At 40.9% G+C, this 23,368-nt stretch overlaps 1 protein-coding gene across 1 annotated transcript in view; it reads right to left on the reverse strand.

The window, feature by feature from the left end:
* Nucleotides 1-10,204: 10,204 nt before the first annotated feature.
* NRG3 (neuregulin 3) overlaps nt 10,205-23,368 on the reverse strand; it is a 343,313-nt gene continuing 330,149 nt past the window's right edge. The window contains 2 exon segments of the mRNA XM_058421560.1: nt 10,205-12,386; nt 16,512-16,682. Of these exon segments, the coding sequence (XP_058277543.1) occupies nt 11,879-12,386; nt 16,512-16,682 (679 nt within the window). The 3' untranslated portion in view covers nt 10,205-11,878.

Here is a 23,368-nt window from a genome sequence, read left to right on the forward strand (position 1 = left end):
GCCCAGAGCCCCAAGCAAAAGGGAAAACCTCCTTCTTAACCCGGGGGACTTCAGCATCAAACTCGCCCAAAGTGCCTGTGCCCCAAGGGTATGAGGTGCCTGGAAGAGCAGCTTTGAAAGAAAAATTCTTTTTTTGGTGTTTTGTAACAACAGTGTGTTCAAAAGCACTTGGGCTAACACTGCTGAAGTAAGGCAGATTGCAAGCAAAAATCATGCGTAAGCAGAAGCCAAATATCAGATCCAGAGAGCTATTCTGAACCACACAGAAAAATAAAAGGAAAAGCCAACAGAAAAAGCCCAAGTGCAGTGGGGATCTACAAGACAGCATCCAGGAGTGATGGGGGAGCTGAACTGAGCTGGAATGGAGCTGGGGAGCACCCACAGCCCTGCACCCTCCTTCCCTTGCCTCAGGGTGCTCAGCACACCCTGGGCAGAGCTGATGGTGTCAGGGACCCACAGAGACTTGGGACACTGCTGAGCATCACCAGAGACACATTTTGGAAGCACTGGAGCAGAAAGCTTCCTTGGGGGTTGGATGATGAATAAACTCATCGTGGAGTGGTTCAGCACAAACTTCTGGGGATGTGCTCGAAAACATGGCCCTGGGCACAAGGGGAAGGGAGGGACATCCATGCAAAGTAGCATGTGAGGCAGTGAGGAGGGGTGGGCACTGTATCCTGGCTGGTTGGGGGTGTGTGACGCTGAAATTCTGCCCCATCCCCTTGGCTGCTGCTGTGATACCTTCACTGTGTTCAGCTAAGAAGCTGTTTTGCAAAGAACCTGTGGTGTTTTTTTTGAAGGCTTGGGTTTTCCAGGTGGGTGCCTCTGTGTGTGCTGAGATGTCAGAGATGCCTGTCCCTTGTTGTCGCCAAGGCCAACCCCGCTGATCCTCCCACCAGTGAGGCTGAATGAAGAGAGCTGCTGTCTCCAGATGGGTCGGTCTCAACTCTCTCTGTGGCTCTGAGAACAAGGGAAACCTCTGCTTTGAGTGAGAGGGGGCTGGAGACAGCAGGAACATGCCACATGAGCAGGGGAAAAGGACTGAAGTCAGGAACACCGTAACACTAATTTGTGGCACTAAACAGAAAAGTGACACTGCTCAGCTTCACTTACACATAGGGTGAACCAGCCTGGGTGCGGGGAGTATAAAAACGAGTCAAAATACAGATTGATTCTGAAATAAGTTCTTTTTTTATCCTTTAGAACCATGGACAGGAATGTACAGCTCCACAAAAATGGAGGCCAAACATATCGAACCAAAACATTTCCTGGGATTCTGCGTGACAGTTTTTCTAAGGATATTCTCCCTTTCAACCACACTCAGTCTAAAAGCGGCTTCCATTTGCAATTAAAGTAATCATGGTACACATTGCACACTCCTTGAAACACAATCTTTGTCATAGGCACTATGATTATTTTTCTTCTCTTTTTATTTGTTTTTACTGGTGAAAAAATAAACACAGGTGAAAATGAACACCTTTTTCCCCCCTACTTCAATGTGTTCAGACTATGTGATTAAGTGGATATTTTCTCCAGCTATTTGGATGAATAAACTTTAAGTTGGAGCATTCATTTCTGTGATCTAAAAGAAAGTTTGTGTATGTAGCTTTACATATATATATATATATATACTCAGAAGTCCCAAATCCAACTCAAGTGTTTATCGGTGATTTTATTGACAACAAAATCCATTTTGTTGAAATCAAATAGTTGTCTTATTTCAGTGAATGGTTCAAGACTTTCGGCTGCAAAAAAGTTTTCACAAGACTTGTCCTATGCATTGAGAACACTGACTTTATGCACATTAGGTGCTGTTTCAGGCATACCTACAGATCAGTGTTAAGGTAAACATAATTTTGTATGATATAGAAAATATCTAGTGACCAATAAAGGAAAGCATGAAATCAGGTAGAACTCTACAACAGGAGTTCATCAATTTAAATGGAGCCTGATTGACTCTACTTGCCAAGTGCTGAGCAAAAAATCTGAAATAACTGGATTTGTGACCATTAAGATTAGCACTGGGAACCAATCATTCCACTTTTATTTCTGGACATCTTAATGTCCCTGTTGACTAAATCGGGAGGACTGAAAAACTATTTAACCAGTAAATCAGGCACATGATTTGCAAAGGCAACTCTTCCCTTGCAGTTATTCCAACTATCCCAGCTGGATATTCACAGTGAACAAACCACGTTTCCATCACCTCTGTTCCATTTTTAAGTGCTTTTCATGTAGGGATTTGCTCCAGGCCTCATCAGCAGGCAGTGAGCGAGGAGCGCAGGGCTCTGCCTGGTCTCCTCTCAGCTAATTAAGGAAGACAGGCAATGTGCTGGTGCCCAGATCCTCCCCACAAGGATGGAAAGTTGCCCATGAGCTACAGCACCTCCCTAGAGCACAGCCGTTCCCACAGTGATGAGTTCTCTTTGCTCTCTGAAGCCATCTAGAGACAGCTTTAAATTAATGGAAATGCAAAGCTCCTCCACTACTTACCAGAGAAATGGAAACGAAAATCACAACTTTGTTGCCAATCTGTATGGGGTTTGACAGGAGCCTTATTTAAAAGGGCTGTGATTTCCAGGGTGTTTTTCCAAGTTGCCCAAAACCTTGGGAGAGTTTTTCATTTTTTAGCATCAGAGGCCTGCCCTACTGTAAAAACCCTATTCCCTGCCCAAAGAAGGATCTGACCTCCCTCACCACCCAAAGCACTGCCTGCAAGGCTTCAGGAAGGGCTGGTTTGTCCTGCTTGCCAGAAAGGGACTTGGTGCAGCCCCCGTGCCTCTGGCAGGGGGGGTCACTGCTGCCAGTGTCACAGAAACACCCACCAGGCAAAGGAAACTGAGATGGAAGTTAAGGAGAGTGGCAAATGCTGTCCTGAGCATTCTGAAACTCTGCCCAAGATATTGCGAACTACAGACAATTTCAAAGAGTTTATATATGTCACAGCCTGCAAATAAGTGTGACCAAACCATACGGAGTCATTTCAGCATCACCTGTCTGTGCAAACACTAATGGGATCTGAAAAGGGTTTTGGTAATTCACCCTCACTTATGCCCCTGTCCCTTCTGCACAGAAGACAGAGCACATCTCTTGCCTTAGCTTTTATGTTTTAGATGTTTTCAGGAATAAGGGCTGTTGGAAGAAAGAGGGTTTCTGGGGAAGAAGGACAGATTGGATAAGAAAGCACATGGACACACCCTGTTCAGAATAACCCCACTCTTCACAGGCAGCTCAGAAATTGAGAGCTGGTGTCCTGAACTGCTTTGGAAAAAACCCTATACCATTGTTGTCTGAAGTGAAAATGCGGACAAGCTGCATTTGCCTCCATGCTTCCCTATAAAACATCCAGGGAAGCAGCATGGAAATCACATACGAGAGATAGCTCTGTTAAACAACACTGATAATGTGAACGATCAGCCTGATCATGCTAAGATCTGAGTGCATACAATGGCTGCAGAACAAGCAGGGAGAGTTTTGCTTGTACTGTTTGTTCCCTGTGAGGACAGGGAGGCCCTGGCACAGGCTGCCCAGCGAAGCTGAGCCTGCGCCATCCCTGGAAGGTTTCAAGTTCAGGTTGGACGGGGTTGGAAAAACCTGATCTATTGTCAAGTGTCCCTGCCCGAGGCAAGGGGGATGGAAACAGGTATCTTTCAAGGTCTCTTCCAAACCATTCTGTGGTACATACATGATTTTGGACTGCAAGAGCCAGCTCTGGTCTGTAGAACTGGAGTCTGAACTGCAGCTGAGTGACCACAACTCTGGCAAAGACAGATCAGCGATGACGATTTTAAGACTTTGGAAGCAGCTTCACCTCTGCAATAATCAAGGAGAATATACAATGAAGTAAAAAGAACAACAAAAAAAATAGGTTAGTTGGAATCAAACTGCTTTAATGACACTTTGAAGTTACCATGATGGGCAGAGACATTTCTGCTTAAATTGCCCCAGCTCAGGTGGAGGGAACTAATGAATTAGGTCAAACCATGGGCCACAGCCTCAGAAACTGTAAATCAGCACTGCTGCTGGCACTCCAAATAACCTGGCAATACCTGGGAGAATCCAGCCCATCAATTTTTAGCTCATATTATTTCATTTTGATTTAATGAGAGGAGCCTTCACAGAAGTCAGTGCTGACACCTGCCTCTTGGCAGTCACTGGTGGAGGAGCTCAGACACCCTGTGGGTCACCTCTGGGAAGGAGCAGAGGCTAGCACAGCACAGGTAGAGAGACCTGGGGTTTATTTCAGACAGCTCCACAGCTGAGCCACCACAAATATCCTCCTTTGGGAGCCTTCACATTAACTGTGCTCGCAGTGAAACAGCTGCCACCTGTGCAACACCAGAGTCTGACCTGCAAGTTTTATGTAGTCCAAATTCTTATTTACCTTTACAACCCAAAGTTATCACTGGCGCACACAGAAATATCCAGCTTTCTGTGGGAAATCTGAAAGAACTAACTTAAACATGGTTAGCAAAGTTCAGGTTGGAGGGTCATCTGGTCCAACACCCCTGCACAAGCTGGGACATCTTCAACAAGATCGGGACATAAACACGAAAGAGACCTTAGGGATCCCCTATTACCATGATGTACATATATATTCATAATTTAGGTTTCCAACGTCTGATTTTTATAAAAATAGATAATGTAATACATTCAATGGTTTAAAAAATTGCAGAAGAAATTTTACTTTTTTCTTTGGAAGTCTCTTCTTCCCAAGTTCAACACTTGAAAGGATTGCAAAATCTGGAAATGCCAAAAAAACAAACTAGTGCTGATGACCACAATTTCACTGGAACGAGAAAGATCTGAGAAAGAAACAATAGGCAAGTTTCTCAGATGGCCTGACAGAAAATCCATCCCTCCTCACCCATGGAAAAAACTGTGCCACAGTCAGAAGCAGCTCCCCACCCTATTCTCCAGTTGTTCCCAGTGTGTCTTCTGGGGTGGTGAGGGTGGTGATGCTTGTACCACCTGTGTGTCTAAGCTGTTTCTAGAAATTCTGAAATTCAGAACCTCCAGTCTTAAGAGCAATTGGTTAAATTTTTGATAAAAAAAATTACATCAAGTATTCAAGTCTCTCTTCTTTTCTTTTTGGATATTCATTTATTCTTTCCTGGAAGAGATCAGAGATAATCTAAAGCAAGAGAGTTTGAGTCAGAAAGCCAGAGTGAAGCCTGTACTGTGTTTCTGTCCTGCTTATGCTGAGGTATGCAATGTATAGGAGTGAATTTCATGTTATGAAAAATCATCTTAATGTAAGCAAGGGAAACTCCAAGCCTGAATTTCCTGAGAAAAGACATATAAACCAGCCTCACTGAGTTGTCTTCATGTCCCTGATGCGTCTTGGTAACTTTCAACTACTACTGTGTATTTCAGAGAAGGCATGGAACTATTCTTTATTTTAGAATATTAATTATTATTAGTATTCTTTTACATTCCTCTATTATTATTTGTATTTTTTTTTCCAAATATTTACACAACTGGGAGCTCTTGTGCCATATTCCTTCAAAGCAATACACACATTTAAAAATATGTGTTTTAATTTTATGAACTCTGGCATTACTTACATTACATAATTTAACGTGATGCCTGTTAGAGACCTTAACCTTTGGAGACATTTTGGCAGTAAGAGGCAGGAAGTTGCATCTGACGGTAGAGCTCAGGACATTGCAGATGACTTCTGGTCTTTGGTACACTTAAAGAAGTCTGAGGCTCTGGTCTGTAATCTCACAGGACTTCCCAGTGCTGGGCAGGAGAACTCAGAGACTGCACAAGTTGACAGTGGCACCTATGAAGGAATGGCAGGAAAGTGCCTTGCAGCACAGGCTGCATAAATCCTCCTTCAAGGGAGAGATTTCCTGTCAGGTCATACCAAAGCAGACAAATGTTAAGTGCATTAAAATGTTTAAGGCCTTAAATTTATTCAGGGTCCCAAATGTCAGGCTGATACTCTTGATTCTGAGGGCAAGGTAAAAACGAACGTGAATAAAGAAGCGGAATCGTTACAAATTCAGTGAATTCACTGAAGACCAAAGCAGGCATGGGCAGCACAGAAGTGGCTCTTGCAGTGCAAGAAATCAGGGCAGGGCTACATCAGTGCCCAGTCACCACAGTGATGGGGAACAGACCACGGTGCCCCTTAAGGAAAGCAAAAATTATAAATTGCATGTAGATCTCCTGATGGTGCAAAGAGAATGCATTATTAAAAACTATGGTACAAATACAGGATTTCCATGCTGCTGACATACACTATACCCTAAAAATTATTTACATACTTCAGTCATCGATAACCCTTCTCCATCAAAGCTGTAAAACATTACATATAGTTTCTTATATTAAAAAAAAATAGAATTATAGGTGGTCTTGCTCTATTTTTATTATTTATCTGGGAAAACTTGCACAAGAACAGCCTTGTGGGGTATTAGAAAATCACTCCTTGTTTACAGGAGTGTTGATCAAAGAGGAAACTTCTAAATCTTTTCAAGCAAGGAAGAGTCAGTGCAGGCTGTCAGTGAGGTGTGAGCACTCTGCCTCTGAAGCACTGGAAGCAGTGATTTAATTATACAGAACCAAAACATAATTGTATTTGTTCCAAGGCACACGGCAAGCAGGAAAAAACCTGAAAATTTCTGCCCTTTTTCCTTTAATCAAACACTACCACTGTGGTCATTAACAAATTCTGTTAATTTACCTTTGCTAGCAGGTAAACCTTTCAACAGGTAAACTACTATACTGGTTTTTACTATTAAGATGAAAGCACTCTTACCCCTGCAGCAGACAGTAGATGACTTTCCTCCTCCACTGTGGCTTTTCTAGTTCTGGGCTACAGTGATGACTTTCCACTGTCTCTAATACATTCTGTATTTCTTGCAAGAGACTACCAGTTCCCACAGCATAATCCTCTGGTTGCTATGGAATAAAAATGAAAAAGAAAAAAAAAAACCAAACCCAAACCCAAACACGAGCCTACTTTATTAGCAATTTTACTGCTGTTGTAGCTTTTTCATTTCTATATCATGTTTGAATTTTGCTATGGAAAATACAGAAATCCTGCCTGAAACCATGATTTGGAAGTGCTAAGTCTAAACCTGAAAAGTGGGTGTCAGTTGTTTTCCTGTAAGCAGACATCAAAACAAAGGAAGCACAACCCTGCTGTGAATTCAGCAATAATGCGGTACAAACCAAAAAAGTTTGCATCGCTTTATATTTTCAGCAAGATAAATAACGATCTTATTCTAGGAATAATTTAAAAATAAAATTTAGATAAAATCTTGATCTCGTTAAGGAAATCTAACATTGCAGCTTTTGGACCACAAAAGAGAAGACTTTATGATTATGTGTCAGACAATACAGATAATGGGTTCATCGACCTGTTAGGCTGCTGAAATAAAATTAAAACAAAATTAAATCACAAAGGCTGAAAAATCTATACTAAATATTTGCTTTTTCCCAATCACCTTGAAGATAAACATTTTAAATTCATGGCAAGATAATAAATCACTTTATAAGCTCATTGTTTTCCCAAAGGGTAAAGAGTTTACAGGGAAATTTCATTTTATTGAAAGGCAATTGATATTAATACCACTTTCAAACCCAGTTTTTATTCCAGGTCTGCTCCTTCAAGCTTCAAATTTATTTACTGCAGGTAGGACTCTTTCAGAGTTCTTCTTTGGTATTCACTTTCAGAATTTCTTATAAGAGTAAGAAATGTTCAAGTAATGTCCCAAAGGAGACTACAGGAACCTGGGGGTAAACTGGGAAAAGGAATCCAGATTTTCTCCCTACTCACATGAGAAGTAGATGGGAATTAACTGCTAACATTTCAATTTGGGAGCGTACTGAGCACGTGCTTGGCCGCAAGCACACGCCATCAACTCGCTGCTTTTTCTCAGAATTGAAACGTGAAGGACGCTGCTGAGTGGCTCTGGGATCAGCCACACAGCAAATCCACTGCTGCTACAGCCTGGCCAGGGACACTCAGCCCTGGACCAGATGGGCCTGAAAACCCAATCCCTCGGCCAGGGAGCCCCGCTCCGTGCTCTGCTGGGAGCGTTCACGCTCTGCTGGGATGCTCAAAGGCAGAATAAATCCGTGTAGCAGTGCTCACATCACGTGGGAGACTACCCAGCTTTGTGACGCTACACGGGACAGCGAGTAGCACGGGTCTGGGACGTGATCCTCCATTGACAGACGCTGTCATTGCTGCACTGACCGCACCAGCTGAGAGCCTGGCTGGGCACCAAAGGCTTTCTGAAGAGCTCTCGTTCCACAGAACTGTTTGTGGATCTAAACGTGCGCCTGAAAAAATTACAACATTCCAGGCCTTGGGGTACAGCAGAGTTTTTCAGTGGTAAACACTATGAAATGTGCCCATACTTACCTACATTTCCTGTTTCAAATGCTGGGATTTTCTACTGGTTTTTAGTTTTCTTTTTAGGGTTATTTTGGATTGTTTATGAAGAAATTTTAAACAGGAATAAATTTTAAAAAAAGATCAGGATATATACCTCTCACAATTCTCCATGGTGTTGTGCTGGAGACACAGGCTTTCCCTCTGCTCAGGTCAGAGAAAGTTCCAATTTATTTAGTCACCTGCTCTCCCAGTTTGCTTGAATGCAATGTTACGTGTGTAAATTTTCACACCAGAGTACACCTCGAACTTCACAGATCAGATAAAATTTTTAATTAGGATTTACGTAAACGACTGAGTTCAGAGCCTCTTCTGGGGGATTACAGACTGTCTCCAAGGCTGGGAACAGATGTGCTTTTAGGAGTGAATTGCATTTCTCAATGACTTGCATCCCTTCTAATCCATGAGTTCAGTGGGACCAGAAGTAAAGCAAAATTTGGCCTACCATGTCGGCTGTTTCAGAACGACTTTCACATGGATGCTTTACACAATTCACTGTCAGACCTCAGAGAAAATGTTGCCCCATTCACTGCAAAACAGGAAGGTCTACAGAGGAAAACAGCTGCATTAGAAAACCACACAAACAACATTAAGGCTACCTTGTTGGATGTTTTCAACCCTTTTTGTTTTCCTCTGCAAACAATGACAGTTTCAATAAGATCTGAAGCGATGCTCTGAACAAATAATACACTAGTCTGTCATTGGTTAATATTAACGTCTCTCTATTCAAACATGCTGAGAACTGAATAGAACAGTTAACATATAACAGTCACACATCCTCTGCTGAGTACAAGATCGTATCTCTAACATGGACCAAAGATACCCTCACCATTTCAGATCTTCAGCTATCATCCAGTAAAACATTTCATTCTCTGAAAAACATTGCTCGTCTCCTCCTTCTGGGTCTTTTGGGGGTGCTGCATGAACACATTCCCTCCCTAAAGGCATTGCTTACGACATGGTTCTTTCTTCAACTGAAACCTTGCTGTGTGTTCCCATTATATTCCCAGAGGTGAATTTACATAGCTTAGGGCAGGGAATATCTTGCATCTGAATTGAAAAGGGTTAATTTTTAAGCATCAGTTTGGGCAGGATTCTGCACTGTATTGCAGAGAGACTCTCTCAATGAAATTAATGGTGAACAATGCATTAATTGTGATCACCATTTGAAAACTGTTGAACCAGAGTGGTATGTAGTACCCAGTTTTCATATAATAGGAAGATACAGGTATGTTCACAGGGCTTATGGGCAGAGGCAGGCTCCCTTTGCTCGTGTCCTGAGATAGGGGGATGCAAATGGTGTTGACAGAAAAGTCAAATGATTGTAGGGGTGCACAGCTGAGGCTCACCTAATCCACCCTGCCTGTCAGAGGGTTTATCTGGTGTGGGCTCGGGACCATGCCCACCCCAGTCAGCTCGTGAGACTGTGCCCAGCCACCCCATCTGGCAGGAAAGTGTCAGGGTGAGACCAAACCCCGCGGGGATCCAACCTCACTGCTACAACAAAAGCTCTGTGTCTTTGCAGAAAGGAGTCTGAACAACTTCATGCTCCATCCTGGGGCATGAAACAGTAGTTTGCCCTCAAATACAAGTCTTTTGAAAACACACAGCAAAGATTGCAGCCAGAGAAAATTCTGTAAACAGGACAATTTCATCAACTTTATCTTTAAAAGAACCCCCAAAACCACAAAAGCATCCCAAAATAAGACTTGCTGAATGAAGACTGTCAATAATAATACTTTTACTCCCTTAACAAAAAAAAAAAAAAAAAAAAAAAAAAAAAAAGACGTACACCTTCAGCATTTCTTCTCCAAATTTACTTGACAGAGGTTAAGATATTGCTTTATTCTGACTCAACATACAACAGCACTGCATGACTGATTGTGCTATTTTGGGAAGTCTTGGGACTTGTGAACTAGAAAGTCTGGGGCACATTAATAAACCTAACAATTATTTTGCTTCAAAGGAATATTTTAATACAATCTGTATATACTCCAATTTTTTTAATCAATCTCCTGGCAATAACCAGGGAAGGCGATTTAGCACTTCTTTATTCGAGTTGATTTTTTCCCCCCGAGAATAAGCAGATATTTTAACACTAATAAACCCAGTAACGTGTGTCCCTGAACCCAATTCACTGCAAAATCTGCACATTTTGCTACAATTTATGGGGGGGAAAGAGGGACTCAAAAGAAAGCTAATGCAAAAAGGGCTGATAATGTGATTAGGCTACGGCAACCAGGGAATGACACATCCTCTCTAAGGCCTTGATCCCCTGCAGGGAGTGGCCTGGTGGAAACCATCTGCTCTTAGAAAGCTCCATTGGAGTCAGATCTCCGCGTGCCTGTGGGTCTGCCCATACTGAGCCAGCTGCAGGGCTGAGGCTTTAGAGTTCACAAGCCTAAGCCATAATTAATTAAAGTGACCAGAGAATTGAATACAGGAACAAATTAGGCAGCATGGACACTTACTGGCTGGATTTTGATCATACTGGATCTCCCTGACTCTTCTCTGAACAAGCCATAATAAAAAATAAGTTTAAAAAAAAATGCACACACACTGAGAAGTGCTCCTTGAGAGCTTACAAATGCCTTTAACGTGTAAAAGTTTAGAAATGTTGAGGAGTGCTAACGAACAACAGAGTTTATGTTTCCACTTAAAAAAACCCAAACCAGAAGCCAAACCCAAACCTGTTGTAATACACACTTCTACATTTTCTCTCGTTCTTCCTCACTCTCCACCAAGGCAGCTCTGAAAGGCAAAGCTCAGAAGATGGAGCAGCTGTGGGTTCCTGACCCCTGAATCTCCACAGACCCCAATCCTGCCCCCGCTCTTGGCCAGTCCCACAGCTCATAAATTATTCCACTGACTTTCTTGGGGTGACTGACACATCGAATTAAGGTTGGGTTAAGCATCTGCTCAATTCAGGGACGTTGTCATCATTCCACAGCAGGTACCAGAACTCAGAAGCAGGCGTCTGTGCGCCTGTTTTTGCGGCATGGACCTGGAATCAAGAGCAGAGGGGGAGAGGGGACTGGGTCTGTGTTGGGCTCACGGGATGCGTTCCCCGGGGTCTGAATCCCTGCCCAGCAGCTCACTGCAGTGCCGCCCCGAAACCAGAAATGCACCCAAGAACGGTACTTGGCCTTTACTGAAAAAGAGATGCATAGCCTAAGCCTTCGGACAGCCCAACAGGACCACGGGAAAACCCTCTGTAACTGGAACTGCGTAATCCTGCCTAGAAAGCATCTGAAAGCACGCTTCATCCCTCCTGGAACTTTTCCCTTAAAAAAATATTTTGTTAAAAAACACTATGATATGAGGGCGGTTGACTATTTGGTTTCTTCTAAGTAGATGCTCTTAAATTAATGCATATAAATAATTTGTATTTAACTTCCTCCCTTCCTGTTTAGCAAAGCGTCGAATGCACGGACCTCTCGCTTCCCCTCCCACAACCCCCAGACGGAGTCACTTGGTCAATCCCGAGTCTCTCGGCGTTTCACTTTTTGAGACAAACTGTGCCTCTCTCTCTGCCTTGGCCAGGGGGCTCATGGGCAGGAAGGCCGTGTTCTCGCTCGCGCCGCTCGCCGCCTCCGCGCTCGCCAGCTCAAAGTCCTCCGACCGCCGCGCGTCCCGCAGGATCCGGATCTGCTCCTGCACAGTTTCTAGCAGTATTTTCACTTCCTGTTGTTCTGCTATTAGACAATTACTGACTGGGGAACTCACATGGACAAGTTCAGCAGAATAGGAGTTTTTGCACCATTTGATGCCTGTTACTTCAGGAACATTTTGCATTTGCATGCAGGCTTCGTCCAAGCCCACAGACGGGATGATGGGAACGGAGTTGGCCCTTGAAGAGGAATAGCCGACCAAGTCCTTCTGATCCACGGTATTAAAATATGGGGTGGTCTCTCTTGAAGGCAGTTGCATATTTATTGAAGAATTCTGAGGAGTTTTTAAACCACTGGATGAATACCTGGAAAGAATAAAAAAGAGTTCTCGCTGTACATCGAGTGGTCAGGTGCAACCAGCCAGCAGGGACACTGCGTGAGATTCAGTGAACTGCGCTGAAGAGATACACACCATTTTCTCCTGAAATAGAGGAGCGCTTGGCCATGGTGGGGCCCTGGGGAAAACAACAGGCCCTGGAGACTGCTTTTGATTCTCAAATCTGCCAGTGGCAAAGCACTGCTTTTCTCTCAGTCTCATGTCACCCACCAGTAGATGAGAATAATGGTAATTATTTTTTAAAATATTTCAGAAGTTATAATGTATTATAAACTTTCCTTGAAAGTAGATTTGGAATTCTATTCCTACATTTCTGTTCGGGGAAACGGATTGATCCTTTTTTGAACGTCAGAACTCTCAATGTCAAACGCTTGTTTTCGGAAAACACTTTAAAAAAGTGCAGATAAAAATAACATTTGCCACTCATGGCTGTGTAGTCTTTATTTACATAAGAATGATTGTCTGTACTCCCTTTCCAACAAGCAGAGCATCTAAATGTAGTGTACCTCTGAAAAAAAAAAATGTTTTTCAATAACCCGTACTCATAATGTTGGCCTGATTTGATTTATTAGATTTCATCTGGAAATAGAGCTAATATATAGGACTTGAGCAAATGTCTGTGTTCTCTTGATGCTGTAATACCATTAAAAAAAAAAATAAATCCTTTATCCTCCACTAATGCATATTATATAACATGATTTTATTGATTGTGAGGCAACTTTGTGACTTTTTATCAACATTTCCATTTTGTTTCAAAGCCAAACTCTGTTTTGTTTACAAGAAATACTTAAAAAAAACCCAGAAATGGAAGGTATAATAAATATAAAATAAACAATGACCAAAAAAAGATGTTTCCCATTTGAAATTAGTACTTTTAGAAATATGGTGCTCTAGGAGTTACTATATTACCAGTGATAATTGCTAAGGACCACAGACATCACCTCAGTACCAGAACATAATTTATTTATAATCAGCTTATCACTATTTAATAAGGGAAGGTAATGGTGAGTCTAATATGTTTTATCCATGGATGAGGAAAGCAACATTTAGATCTGGTGTGGAAGCAGGTGCTCTGATTTGAAAGGTGTTATTCCAAAAGCTCCTTAAGCCTGCCAGACCTCACTAGGGATATCCTACTCATATGTGCCTCCTGCTTCTTGGTATGAGCAGAGAAAGAGCTAAGGAAGAGAAACCAAATCACATGACAGTGCCGCAGCCCAGTATTGGCACAAACAGAAATTAACTGGAAAGGTTTCCTCTGGCCCCACGCTCCTGGCGAGGCGTCAGACAGGAGAGAGCAGGAGACAGCTTCAGGCTCATTTCCAGCAGAGCGCCACTGACCTGTAATTCACCCGTGTGTGGTGGCACTGGGCTGGTACAACTGCTGCACACACAGCCCTGCCCACGTGGAGCGCCGCACAGCCCCGCAGCAGAACTCTCCTGGCACCCCCAGGAGGTGCATCTGGGAGCTCTGTGATAAGGAGGAAGTGCTGGGATCTTTGCTGCCAGGTGAGGGAAAGAGACACCGCTTAGGGAAGTGGCATCCAGGGGAATAACAGAGCCAGCACCTTTCTGGGGATGTGTGCTGGAACTTCTTGTCCGTGCTCTACAGCTGCAGCTGTTTTACATCTGAGACTCAGCCTGGTTAACTACACTGGCACTATGCTCAGACACACCTGTGGCCATTCATGGACGGGCTTTTTACACCAGCTCTCAAGACTCAGGATGAATGAAATACTGATCAGGGGTATTATTCCTGAGGGAGGACAATTAAAAAAAAAAACAAATGAAAACAAAACAGTGCAGACCTTTGGGTTGTGCCCATTCTTGTTTCCTTTGCTTATATATAATTGTTCAAACGACTATAGCTGGAGAGATCGCATCAGTTGCATTAGTCCCTTTTTTGGTAATTCAGGCCCTAAATATATTCTGGGCTGCACCCTGAAAACAAAGGGAGTGAATGTTTTTAATGAATTTCACATGCAATGTAGGTATCATATGGATGATATATAAGTAAAAACAAGGAAAGACTGAATTAAAATGGGTCTGGTGAGAAAACAGTAACATTTGCCAGTTCCACAATAGAGATTCAATTATTCTTGGTACTTTGAAAACTGACTGGCAGCAGCAGTGACATGTAACGAAATGCCTGGCATATTTCCATAACATTTTTTGAAATACAGACAGACATGCCAATTTTATGCCAGAATCACACGTTTCTGCTCCGTGTTCACAGGACTTTCAAAGGAGAACTGAGGCTGAATTAAAGTGCATACACTGTGTGCAACAGGTGAGGTATTAAACCAGAAGGGATATTACATCTAAACCATGTGAGACTTGGCTTTTAGTTAATTACAAACTGATCCATGCTTCTGTGTGTGACACCAGACTGCTGCTGTTTTCAATAGACTGAGACTTAGAACTGTAATTGCAGAACCTTAATTACATTTTCCTATAATTAACTTTCCCAGAACCACAGTTCCTCCAAAGAAATATATCTGGGTTTTTTATCTGAAAAATTATTTTGTCTGAATAAATTAATTCATGTGCATGTGTTTCGAAGTGCAGCTCTCTCTCCACCCTCTTCCTAAAACCAAGCAACAAAAGCAAACATTTATAAATATTCAACAGTAATTATGTTATACAGTGTGTAAGAGTCCGAATTAAAGAATGGAACTGAAAGAAACACAATATTTTTACTTCCCGCTTTAAGAATAGACATCAAAGAGAGACAGAAGGGACTGAAGCTTTAAATATGGAATGGATTTTACTTATCATAGTCCCAGCAGCTCTGCTGTAAGCCCTGTGGCTAAAGGTGTGCAGTGTACAGGCCTGACAGCAAGGACCATGGAGATGGATGGGAACCATTCCGGGGGCTCTGCCAGGCTTCGGGGCAGCCCTGTCAGCACTTACACTGATATACACACACCTCCCTCTTCTACCTGCAGACCTGAGCACGCTTCAGCCAGGCTGCTGGTGGGTGAAGTTCAGAATGCTCACAGAACTAGGGAGACAAACCCCTTTGATTTGTGCATCCTGACAGGGAAAGATGGAGGTGGAAAAGGAGAAGGAAGGAAGTAGCGTAACTTCTGCAGGGGACAAGGGAACTTTTCGTTTGGGCTGGAAGTCTAGTGAGAACACCAACACTGTGAAACCAGCAGGTATTCAGAGGGTAAACATCCTTAGTGCACAAAATATGGATGAAGTGCTTGAGTGGATTGAGGCCAGAAGGGATCACGGTCTGGTCCCAATACCAAATTTTGCAGAACTGCAAGTTTAAAATACGGACCAGTACAAGCTCATACTTGTAAGGTTGCACACTGATTTCCTAGACAAGAGAAAATACAATTGCCCACAGCTTTGCTGCTTTGTACCTCGCTCCTCAGCCTGGGAGGAGGCTATGGCACTTCCCAGAGCCTGCATCACAGAACGCTGCTGCAGGAGAGGGAAGGCTGCCAGCCTGCTCCTTTCTGCAAGGGGGGCAATTCCATTAGGAAATTTTCACCAGGAATTATATACATGCATCACAACAATAATACATTTACTGAAAGAGGCAATAAACAAATTTTTTTCCTCAGAAGATGCAAATAGTAACAATGACACAAGTGGGAGTCAAACTTAATTAAAAGAAGTCACCAGACACCCAACCCTACCAGTTTCACCTGTAAGTCAGAGTGAAGGGTTTCATTGTAACTCACAGGTGAAACTGGGAGGGGTTTTTATTCCATTCCACACATCACTCCTATTTTTATATAAAATATGCCTGCAATATTCTGGAAAGTCTTTGGAAATCTATAGGGATATGTAAATATTATGAAAAAAATCTCAGCAATTGCAAAGGACTTCAAAGGCAGCTGTAGGCTCTCAGGAGAACCTCTGAAACCCAGACCTTATGTACAGCTGGAGCTCACAGTCAATGTTCTAATAAACTGAATTTAAAAAGGAAAGAAAAAACAGTGTATTTTTTGTGCATTTTTGAAGACAAACCTCTATGAAGCTACAGAAAACCAACTTGGCAATGTACATTATTTCATTTTAAAATCCCAGTTTTAAAAGCAACTAACTGGCTCACTTCAGGTGTGGCATTACTCACCCGTGACAAGGTATCGTGTCCTGGTCTGTGATCCTGGACTCTTCGAGCTGTTGATATGCTGGTCCTGTAATTCCATTGAACCTACCCCGAGGCAAGGGAGGAGTCCTCCGAAAGGCATTTCTATGGAGCATCCCACTTTTTTGTCCTGGGCTGCAGCATGAAGAGAGACTTCTAGGAACAACACCAAGAGTACAGCAAAAATTATCACAACAGAAGCATAAAATTCTGCAAAGTAAAGGTTCAGGATTAATAATGCATGGATTACTGTTATAAACTTTGCTGTGGCCGTCTATGATGTCAGTAGAAATTCTCTATGGAAATTTAATAGTACAAGCCACCATTAGCTGCTGTTTATGCCATTATTTAATACATCACCTCTTTTCTAGGAATGAAAATAATTGTCCACTATGTGAAATGTTTTCTTGCATTTGATGAAGGATGCTTCTCTTTCCCATGCTGCATATCAAAATCCTGCTATAGAGAGTTGAGTCCTCAGACAGTATAAACAAACAATACAGCTCTCTCATAGCCACAGCTGAATTCAAAATGAGATCCTAAATTGCAAGCCCAGTATATCATCTATCAGCCTGCGAGGTGCTGCTTCCTGATACAAAACCATTAAATCGAGAAAAAGTCTAAGTGAAGAACATAAGTGAAGCTTATGAACTGCAGATTGAAGAAGTGATCTAAGATGAGTTTTCTCCACCTTGAACAGGATTTCTAAATTATTTTAGTCCCGTTTTATGTACAGATTGCTTTATTGTTTATATACAATATATTTGTATTGATAAATACTGTGCTTTTTCTTTATATGATATAATAGAAACTTGAAAAAAACAAATCATAGTTTTCTACTTATTTTAGAAAATTGGTTTTGTAAAGGTTGGTCTGGTGTTTTGGAAGGAGAATGGATTTGGTTTTTTTTGTTTTGTTTTGTTTTCATTGCATGCAGGAATGAAAAACTATCTAGAATCCACAGTTTTGGTGTATAAACCATGAATTTGCTAATGCAAAAATATGGGAACACAGAACTAAGGCAAGACATAACCCATTTTTACTGCTAACAGGTCTCAGTACTGCATGGTTTGACTTAATATTCATTTTTCAGCTACTCCTATTTCTCTTGGCATCTTCTGGGTCTCAGAAATGCATGTGCTACCTCATATTCTCTTACATCTTTAATGATAACATAACATAGGTTTTGTAGATGCCTTTTATGAGTCATTATTTTTGGCTGTGTGAATAATTCCAGTGCAAAAAACTTTTGATAAGTTTGCTTCTTTTTTCCTATTATAATGTGACTTAAAAGTAATCTGCATTTTTTACCTAGTGGGAACTTTATTATAGTTAGGGCCACATCTACTCCCAGAGCAATTCTTGTTTGGAACAAGTACCTTGGACAAATTCTCTCTGAGTGTACTTTTCCATTAAGATCAACCTTTTCTGCCCAAAGTTAAAATAAGAAATAAATTCAACACTCTCTCTCCTACTGCTCAGGCTAGCAGTGTTCCATCGCAGTCTAACCTCTGTTTCCTTCCACACCTTTACTTTTCTAGAGCTTTTTAATTGAAAAGACCAACAACCCATGGCAAAGCATTCCCTCCAGGATTTTTGATGCTTCCTTAAAAAGATTTTTTCCTTTGCTACTAAGGAGGCTGTGAAAAAAATCTATTTAAAGACCTGTAATACTAGCCTCTCAGTTCTGAAAGCTGACTTCGAGTTGCAAGCTACAGTTCATATTCTGTAAAATAACACTACCACATCACAAAATAATTGACAATTTCTGCTCAGGAGAGCTTGAGATTAATACAACAAGGGATCTCAAAAGATGCAGGTGAATGAATAATTTGTGATGGATAATGAATTTTGGGGGTTTTTATTGACTTGAGCATAGTCATCAGTGGAATCCAAAAGTAAAAAACAAACTTCAGATTGATTACAAATCTTTGAAGTTAGAGATTTTTATTGTTTAATTTGTGGTTGGTTTGATGCCTTTGAGTATCTTCCTTGTTGGATGAGGGCACATGATCTCCATATGCAAATCCACAAATCTCTATTTGTAACAGACATCATTTCAACAGATACAGCTATACCAAAGGTAATGGGTATAAACCGCAGAAATGTTGAGACCAAATGGATCTGCCACAGCCCTGCAACCACAGAACTTCCAGCACTGACATAGTCTAAGCAATTTCTTGCTAATGTGAGGTTCTTGTCCTTTCAAAATTTCTGCCAGAAAAAACCCAAAACCAAAAACCCAACCAAAACTGGGGGAAGAAGGAACAAAAATCATTTGAGGTCATGGACAAGATGAATTCACTGAAGATCAGGAAATACTTAGACAGTGCAGCTGCAAGCTGCAGGATAACAGTTGTTTCTTTAGGCACCAAAAAACCTCCAAGAATTTCTGTTAGAAGTTCTATGGAAAAGGATCTCCAGCACAAAGCTTTTCCTTTTACACAAAACTGATATGAATATCAGCAATGCAAATGTAATGTTCCTTTCAGACTTCTCTATTGCTCAAGTGAAAAATTCCTCCCTCACAGGCAAACAATGTTTTTTTGATTTCTTCAGGGAATTTATTTTCCTTTGGCCAACATTATGGTTTCTTCCTCCCTGCACTCTAGGCCAACTCAGTGAAAGAAACCAGCCCACATAAATGAGCCATCCAATAAAACAGACTAATGCATAAAGCTGTAGCAGATACGTCCTTAAAATCTATCAATCAATTACTCCAGAATAAAAAATCATAATATGCATGAAGTGGTTCACGAGTGGTGCATAAACTAGGGAGAAATACAGTTCTGATGAATTAATGTTTCAAAAAAAGCAGTTCAACCATCCTAAAGTTAATTAAGAACTTGGGATTCATTCTTGCCAGTCATTTTCTGTGAGAATTTTCTTTGGGTTGAGCAACTGAGTGAAAACAAAGTCTGCTCCCACAGGTGGAGTATTCTCTTCTTGGGGCACATACAGAACTCCCACGTGCAGTTACCCATATTCATGAAGAGAAGAGAAGAGCAGCAGTGTTTTTAGAGTAATTCTGGAATCCTTCTGCACTACTTTTAAGTTAATTACCAACCACCCAGTAAATACATACCCCAATGACAGAGCCAGCTGCCAGGCAGTGTCCTCAGATATTCCCTCAGAGCCACCTTTTTAGGCTGTTCGATAATCTACTGCTAACATTTGTACAGATCAACTACTGAGACCTTCAACCAATTTCAGTATTAATAAATACAGCCTGCAGCTACAAATCTGCTCTTGTTTTCTGAAATGGGAGCATTATTGATTCCTTCAGAATACTCTTGTACTTGGGAGCAGTCTGTTTTGAGGCTACTCAGGGACTTCGGAACTCTGCAAAACTACTTCAATATGTCATCTGGTCACCATCCTGGTGATGGAACAATAGGAAAAGGGAAGAGAGCATTTGAGGTACGTCAGTTGCACTGAGTTTAATCATCTGCCATAACCTCATCATATACTCTTCATGGAGTGCATTCAACAACCTCAATCCTAAATTGATGATCACATCCAGAAAGTTGTCCTATACTGAAAACTTTGAGACTTCTTTTCAGTTTAAAATTATTTCTGATGAATATTCAGCTGATATATGTGCCACCACACTCCTTCATTTTAAACAGGTCTTTTACTTCTCATTGCGCTTGCTCTCCGAAGCAGCAGTCATACACCCTTTCCAGTCTCCTGAGCTGAAGACTGACATAAGACAGACTTCTAGCACTTTCCACGGAACATGAATCACTCATTCCTCATCTTAGCTTGGGAATGCGAGTCCATGGCAACTGGGAGGCCATTTTAACCAGGTGAGATAACCGTGGTGCATTCTCACACCGTGCTGTGTTCCAGCCTTGTTCAATGACCTTGGCACAAAAAAAGACTGATTCTTTGAGTGCTGCGCTGCTCCATGTCCTACCTTCCCAACACAAACCCTTAATATCTCCCTTTTAACCACCTCTGTGAATCCACATTAGAGTTTTCCTGCCTCTCCCTACTCTCTTCCCTTAGAGGCACATGTGACAACAGTGACTGAACTTGTGCAGAGATCTAACTCAGTGCATATACTGCAATACCTGCTGTTGGTAAGATAGTAGACATTTTTTTGCCTTTTTTACATCTACTGCAAGAATCTTCTTCCCTCACATGTGCCCTAAGGTCTTGACTATTCAAATTCAGCATAACTGGTTCCTAGTTACTTTGATAAATTCTTCATCTTCTTAAATATTTGACACTTGCTAATCCACCATCTCATGTCACAGGTCCCATTTTTATAGATTTTGCTCCCAGACATGAAATTTCATGAACTGGTTCTTCTTCCATTTTTTTTTTTTTTTTTAATCAAGATTAACCAAACCATCTTGAAAGCTTTGATTTCCACATTTTACTTCCCCTTTGACTGTATATTTGATTCTGTTCATATTCTACCTTTGTCCTCAAATAGTCATCCCAACTTTTCATTTTGCAATGAAATCTATTAATTCAGAATTGCCCTAACTGCTTCAATTATTATCTCTGTCCCACCATCAGTTTTGCTTTTCCTTTGGGAAAACAGCAGATTCCTTACACCTCCTTCCTTTCAGGCTTCCTCTGCCTTTACATTCTTAGTTGCTTTAGTTTATCTATACTTGCTCTTTGAAATTCAATAGCCTTATTTACAGAATAATTTTCATTTACTCTTTCCTCTACTGAAAAGTGAATCACTTACATCAGCAGCATAAAGAGCAAAATGTTTACCAAATGAATGAAAAAAAAAAAAATCTTTTTTTTTTTTTTTTGTGTGTGTGTGGTGTGAAAAGTTCATTAAAAATGAAAACACAAATTATTATTAATTTTAGGGTAAGTTTATCCTATTTTGGCATTTTTGTAAGACAATACAACTGCTCCAGGCTGAAAGCCTCTGCATTTGGCTTTCATCATGGCATTCTCTGAAATGAATCCCTCTGAAATCAAGGATGACTGAATCCATGAATGAGTCAGGATGACTAATTACCAAGAAAACTGCTATTCAAAGGGATCACAACTCAACCCATAATTAACAAAACTCTAATTTACTTCTATCTATTAGAAAATAAGGCAGTATGGGTTTCCCTCTTACCAAGATCAACAGATAATCCAGGACAAATTTTTGAGCATTATATCTGTTGCAGGAAGTTTACTGATTAAACACACTTGTTAATTTTGAATTCTGACAGTTCTAAGAGTTATTTTACATATGCAAGCAGAAGATGTAACATTCTTCTGTGGTAATAGCAGTGCACAATACAGGCAAAATATTTTAGGAGATTAATAATAACACAGGCTAAATATTTTTTGAGATAAAATTTCAATTTTTGACTTAATCTCTGCATTAATTCTTTCTGTGTAGCTGAGGTTTGTTGAGACAGAAAACTGCTATTATCCCTAGTCTGAGTGAAATAATTACCCAGTCTGTGTCAGTCACATTTCAACAACTTCACATGGTTCCCAACATTGACAGTCTTACTTCCAGGCCAAAATTTATTAGTTTCAAGACCTGGAAAAAGCCTGCTCCTGATTTTAAGAAATAATCAACCATCATTAGTGTCTTTAAAAACACCTGAAAAACAGGTCTGGCTGTAGAGCAAAGTGTTTCCATAGCAAGCAGAAATAAAGTAACAATAAGATTTAGAACAGCATAAAAGAAGGAGCCTACAGAGTTGATAGAATTTTTCCAGGCTCAGTCAGGTTTGGAATGAAATTAAGGGATATTTAGTATAAAATCCTCATTTGACCACATTTGACCATTAGTCCACAGTGAATACTGTTTAGAAAATAAATTAGGAAGCTCTCACATGGTGCATAAATTAAAGACAGTCTCGTAAGTCTTAAATGTTCAAGTCTGTTGCATATTTTATAAAACAAGAGCCTTGTATAATAAATCTTAACTTTAAAACTACAAAAGTATTCTTTATAAATTAACTAGTCATCCCACTTCCTACATTAGTTCTGAAGCAGACATTCTTTGGATGTTGCAATCACACTATTAAAGGGGAAGGGAACATCACTGAGTTTTTTCTGAATTTCACGTTGTGGCTAAATGGTGATAAATTTCTTTCCAGAACTTCTGTAGAAAGCATTCTAGAGAATGGTCCCATAGTTCATCTATGTTTAATAAAATTATTAAGCATGTGTTTGAAAATTTCTGTGTAATAAGGAAAAAGACCTAAAAATGGATCTGACATGACAATTGGTGTTATTTTTTCATGCCAAATTAAAGGCTTAAGTAAGGTAAAACTAGATAGGACCCAAATATCCCTTTCTGGCTTATACGTGGCACATTGTAGGTTAAGCAAATCACCTACTCAAATGAGAAAAAACACATAGCTGGCTGAGAGACGGCACTGAAAATACACCAAATGCTAGGGAAGCCAGATCATAACCTCTCGCAATCCCAGACTTTTTTTTTTGGTCATTAAAAAAAAAATCCTTTTCATAAACAAGTCTTCCACTCCAGATTACCTAGCTGAAAAAATTCCAAACTCATTTTTCTCAGCCTTTTTTCTCTCTGTGTGCACTGGACCAGATGTTACCACACTGTCATTCCACCAACACTATTGCGAGCACCAGACTCCAGTTTTGTTTATAGTCCTGTAATGAAGCACCTGCAACCTTTCTCATCAAAAAAAAGTTAGAAGCAGAATTCTGATCTGAATCGCATCCAGTGATGGGTGGCATCCCTCTTTTTTTTCTCTTGGAAGCAACCATCCAAACTTTTTAAAGCCTTGTTGTCAAAGGCCACCATGTTTTCGTAAGTCATTATTCATTACACGTAACTTTTGTTTATGGAAACGGTGAAAAAGGCTGGAAGTTTACAACCAAGT

Source organism: Hirundo rustica, chromosome 8 (assembly GCF_015227805.2).
Source record: "Hirundo rustica isolate bHirRus1 chromosome 8, bHirRus1.pri.v3, whole genome shotgun sequence".
Lineage (NCBI taxonomy): Eukaryota > Metazoa > Chordata > Aves > Passeriformes > Hirundinidae > Hirundo > Hirundo rustica.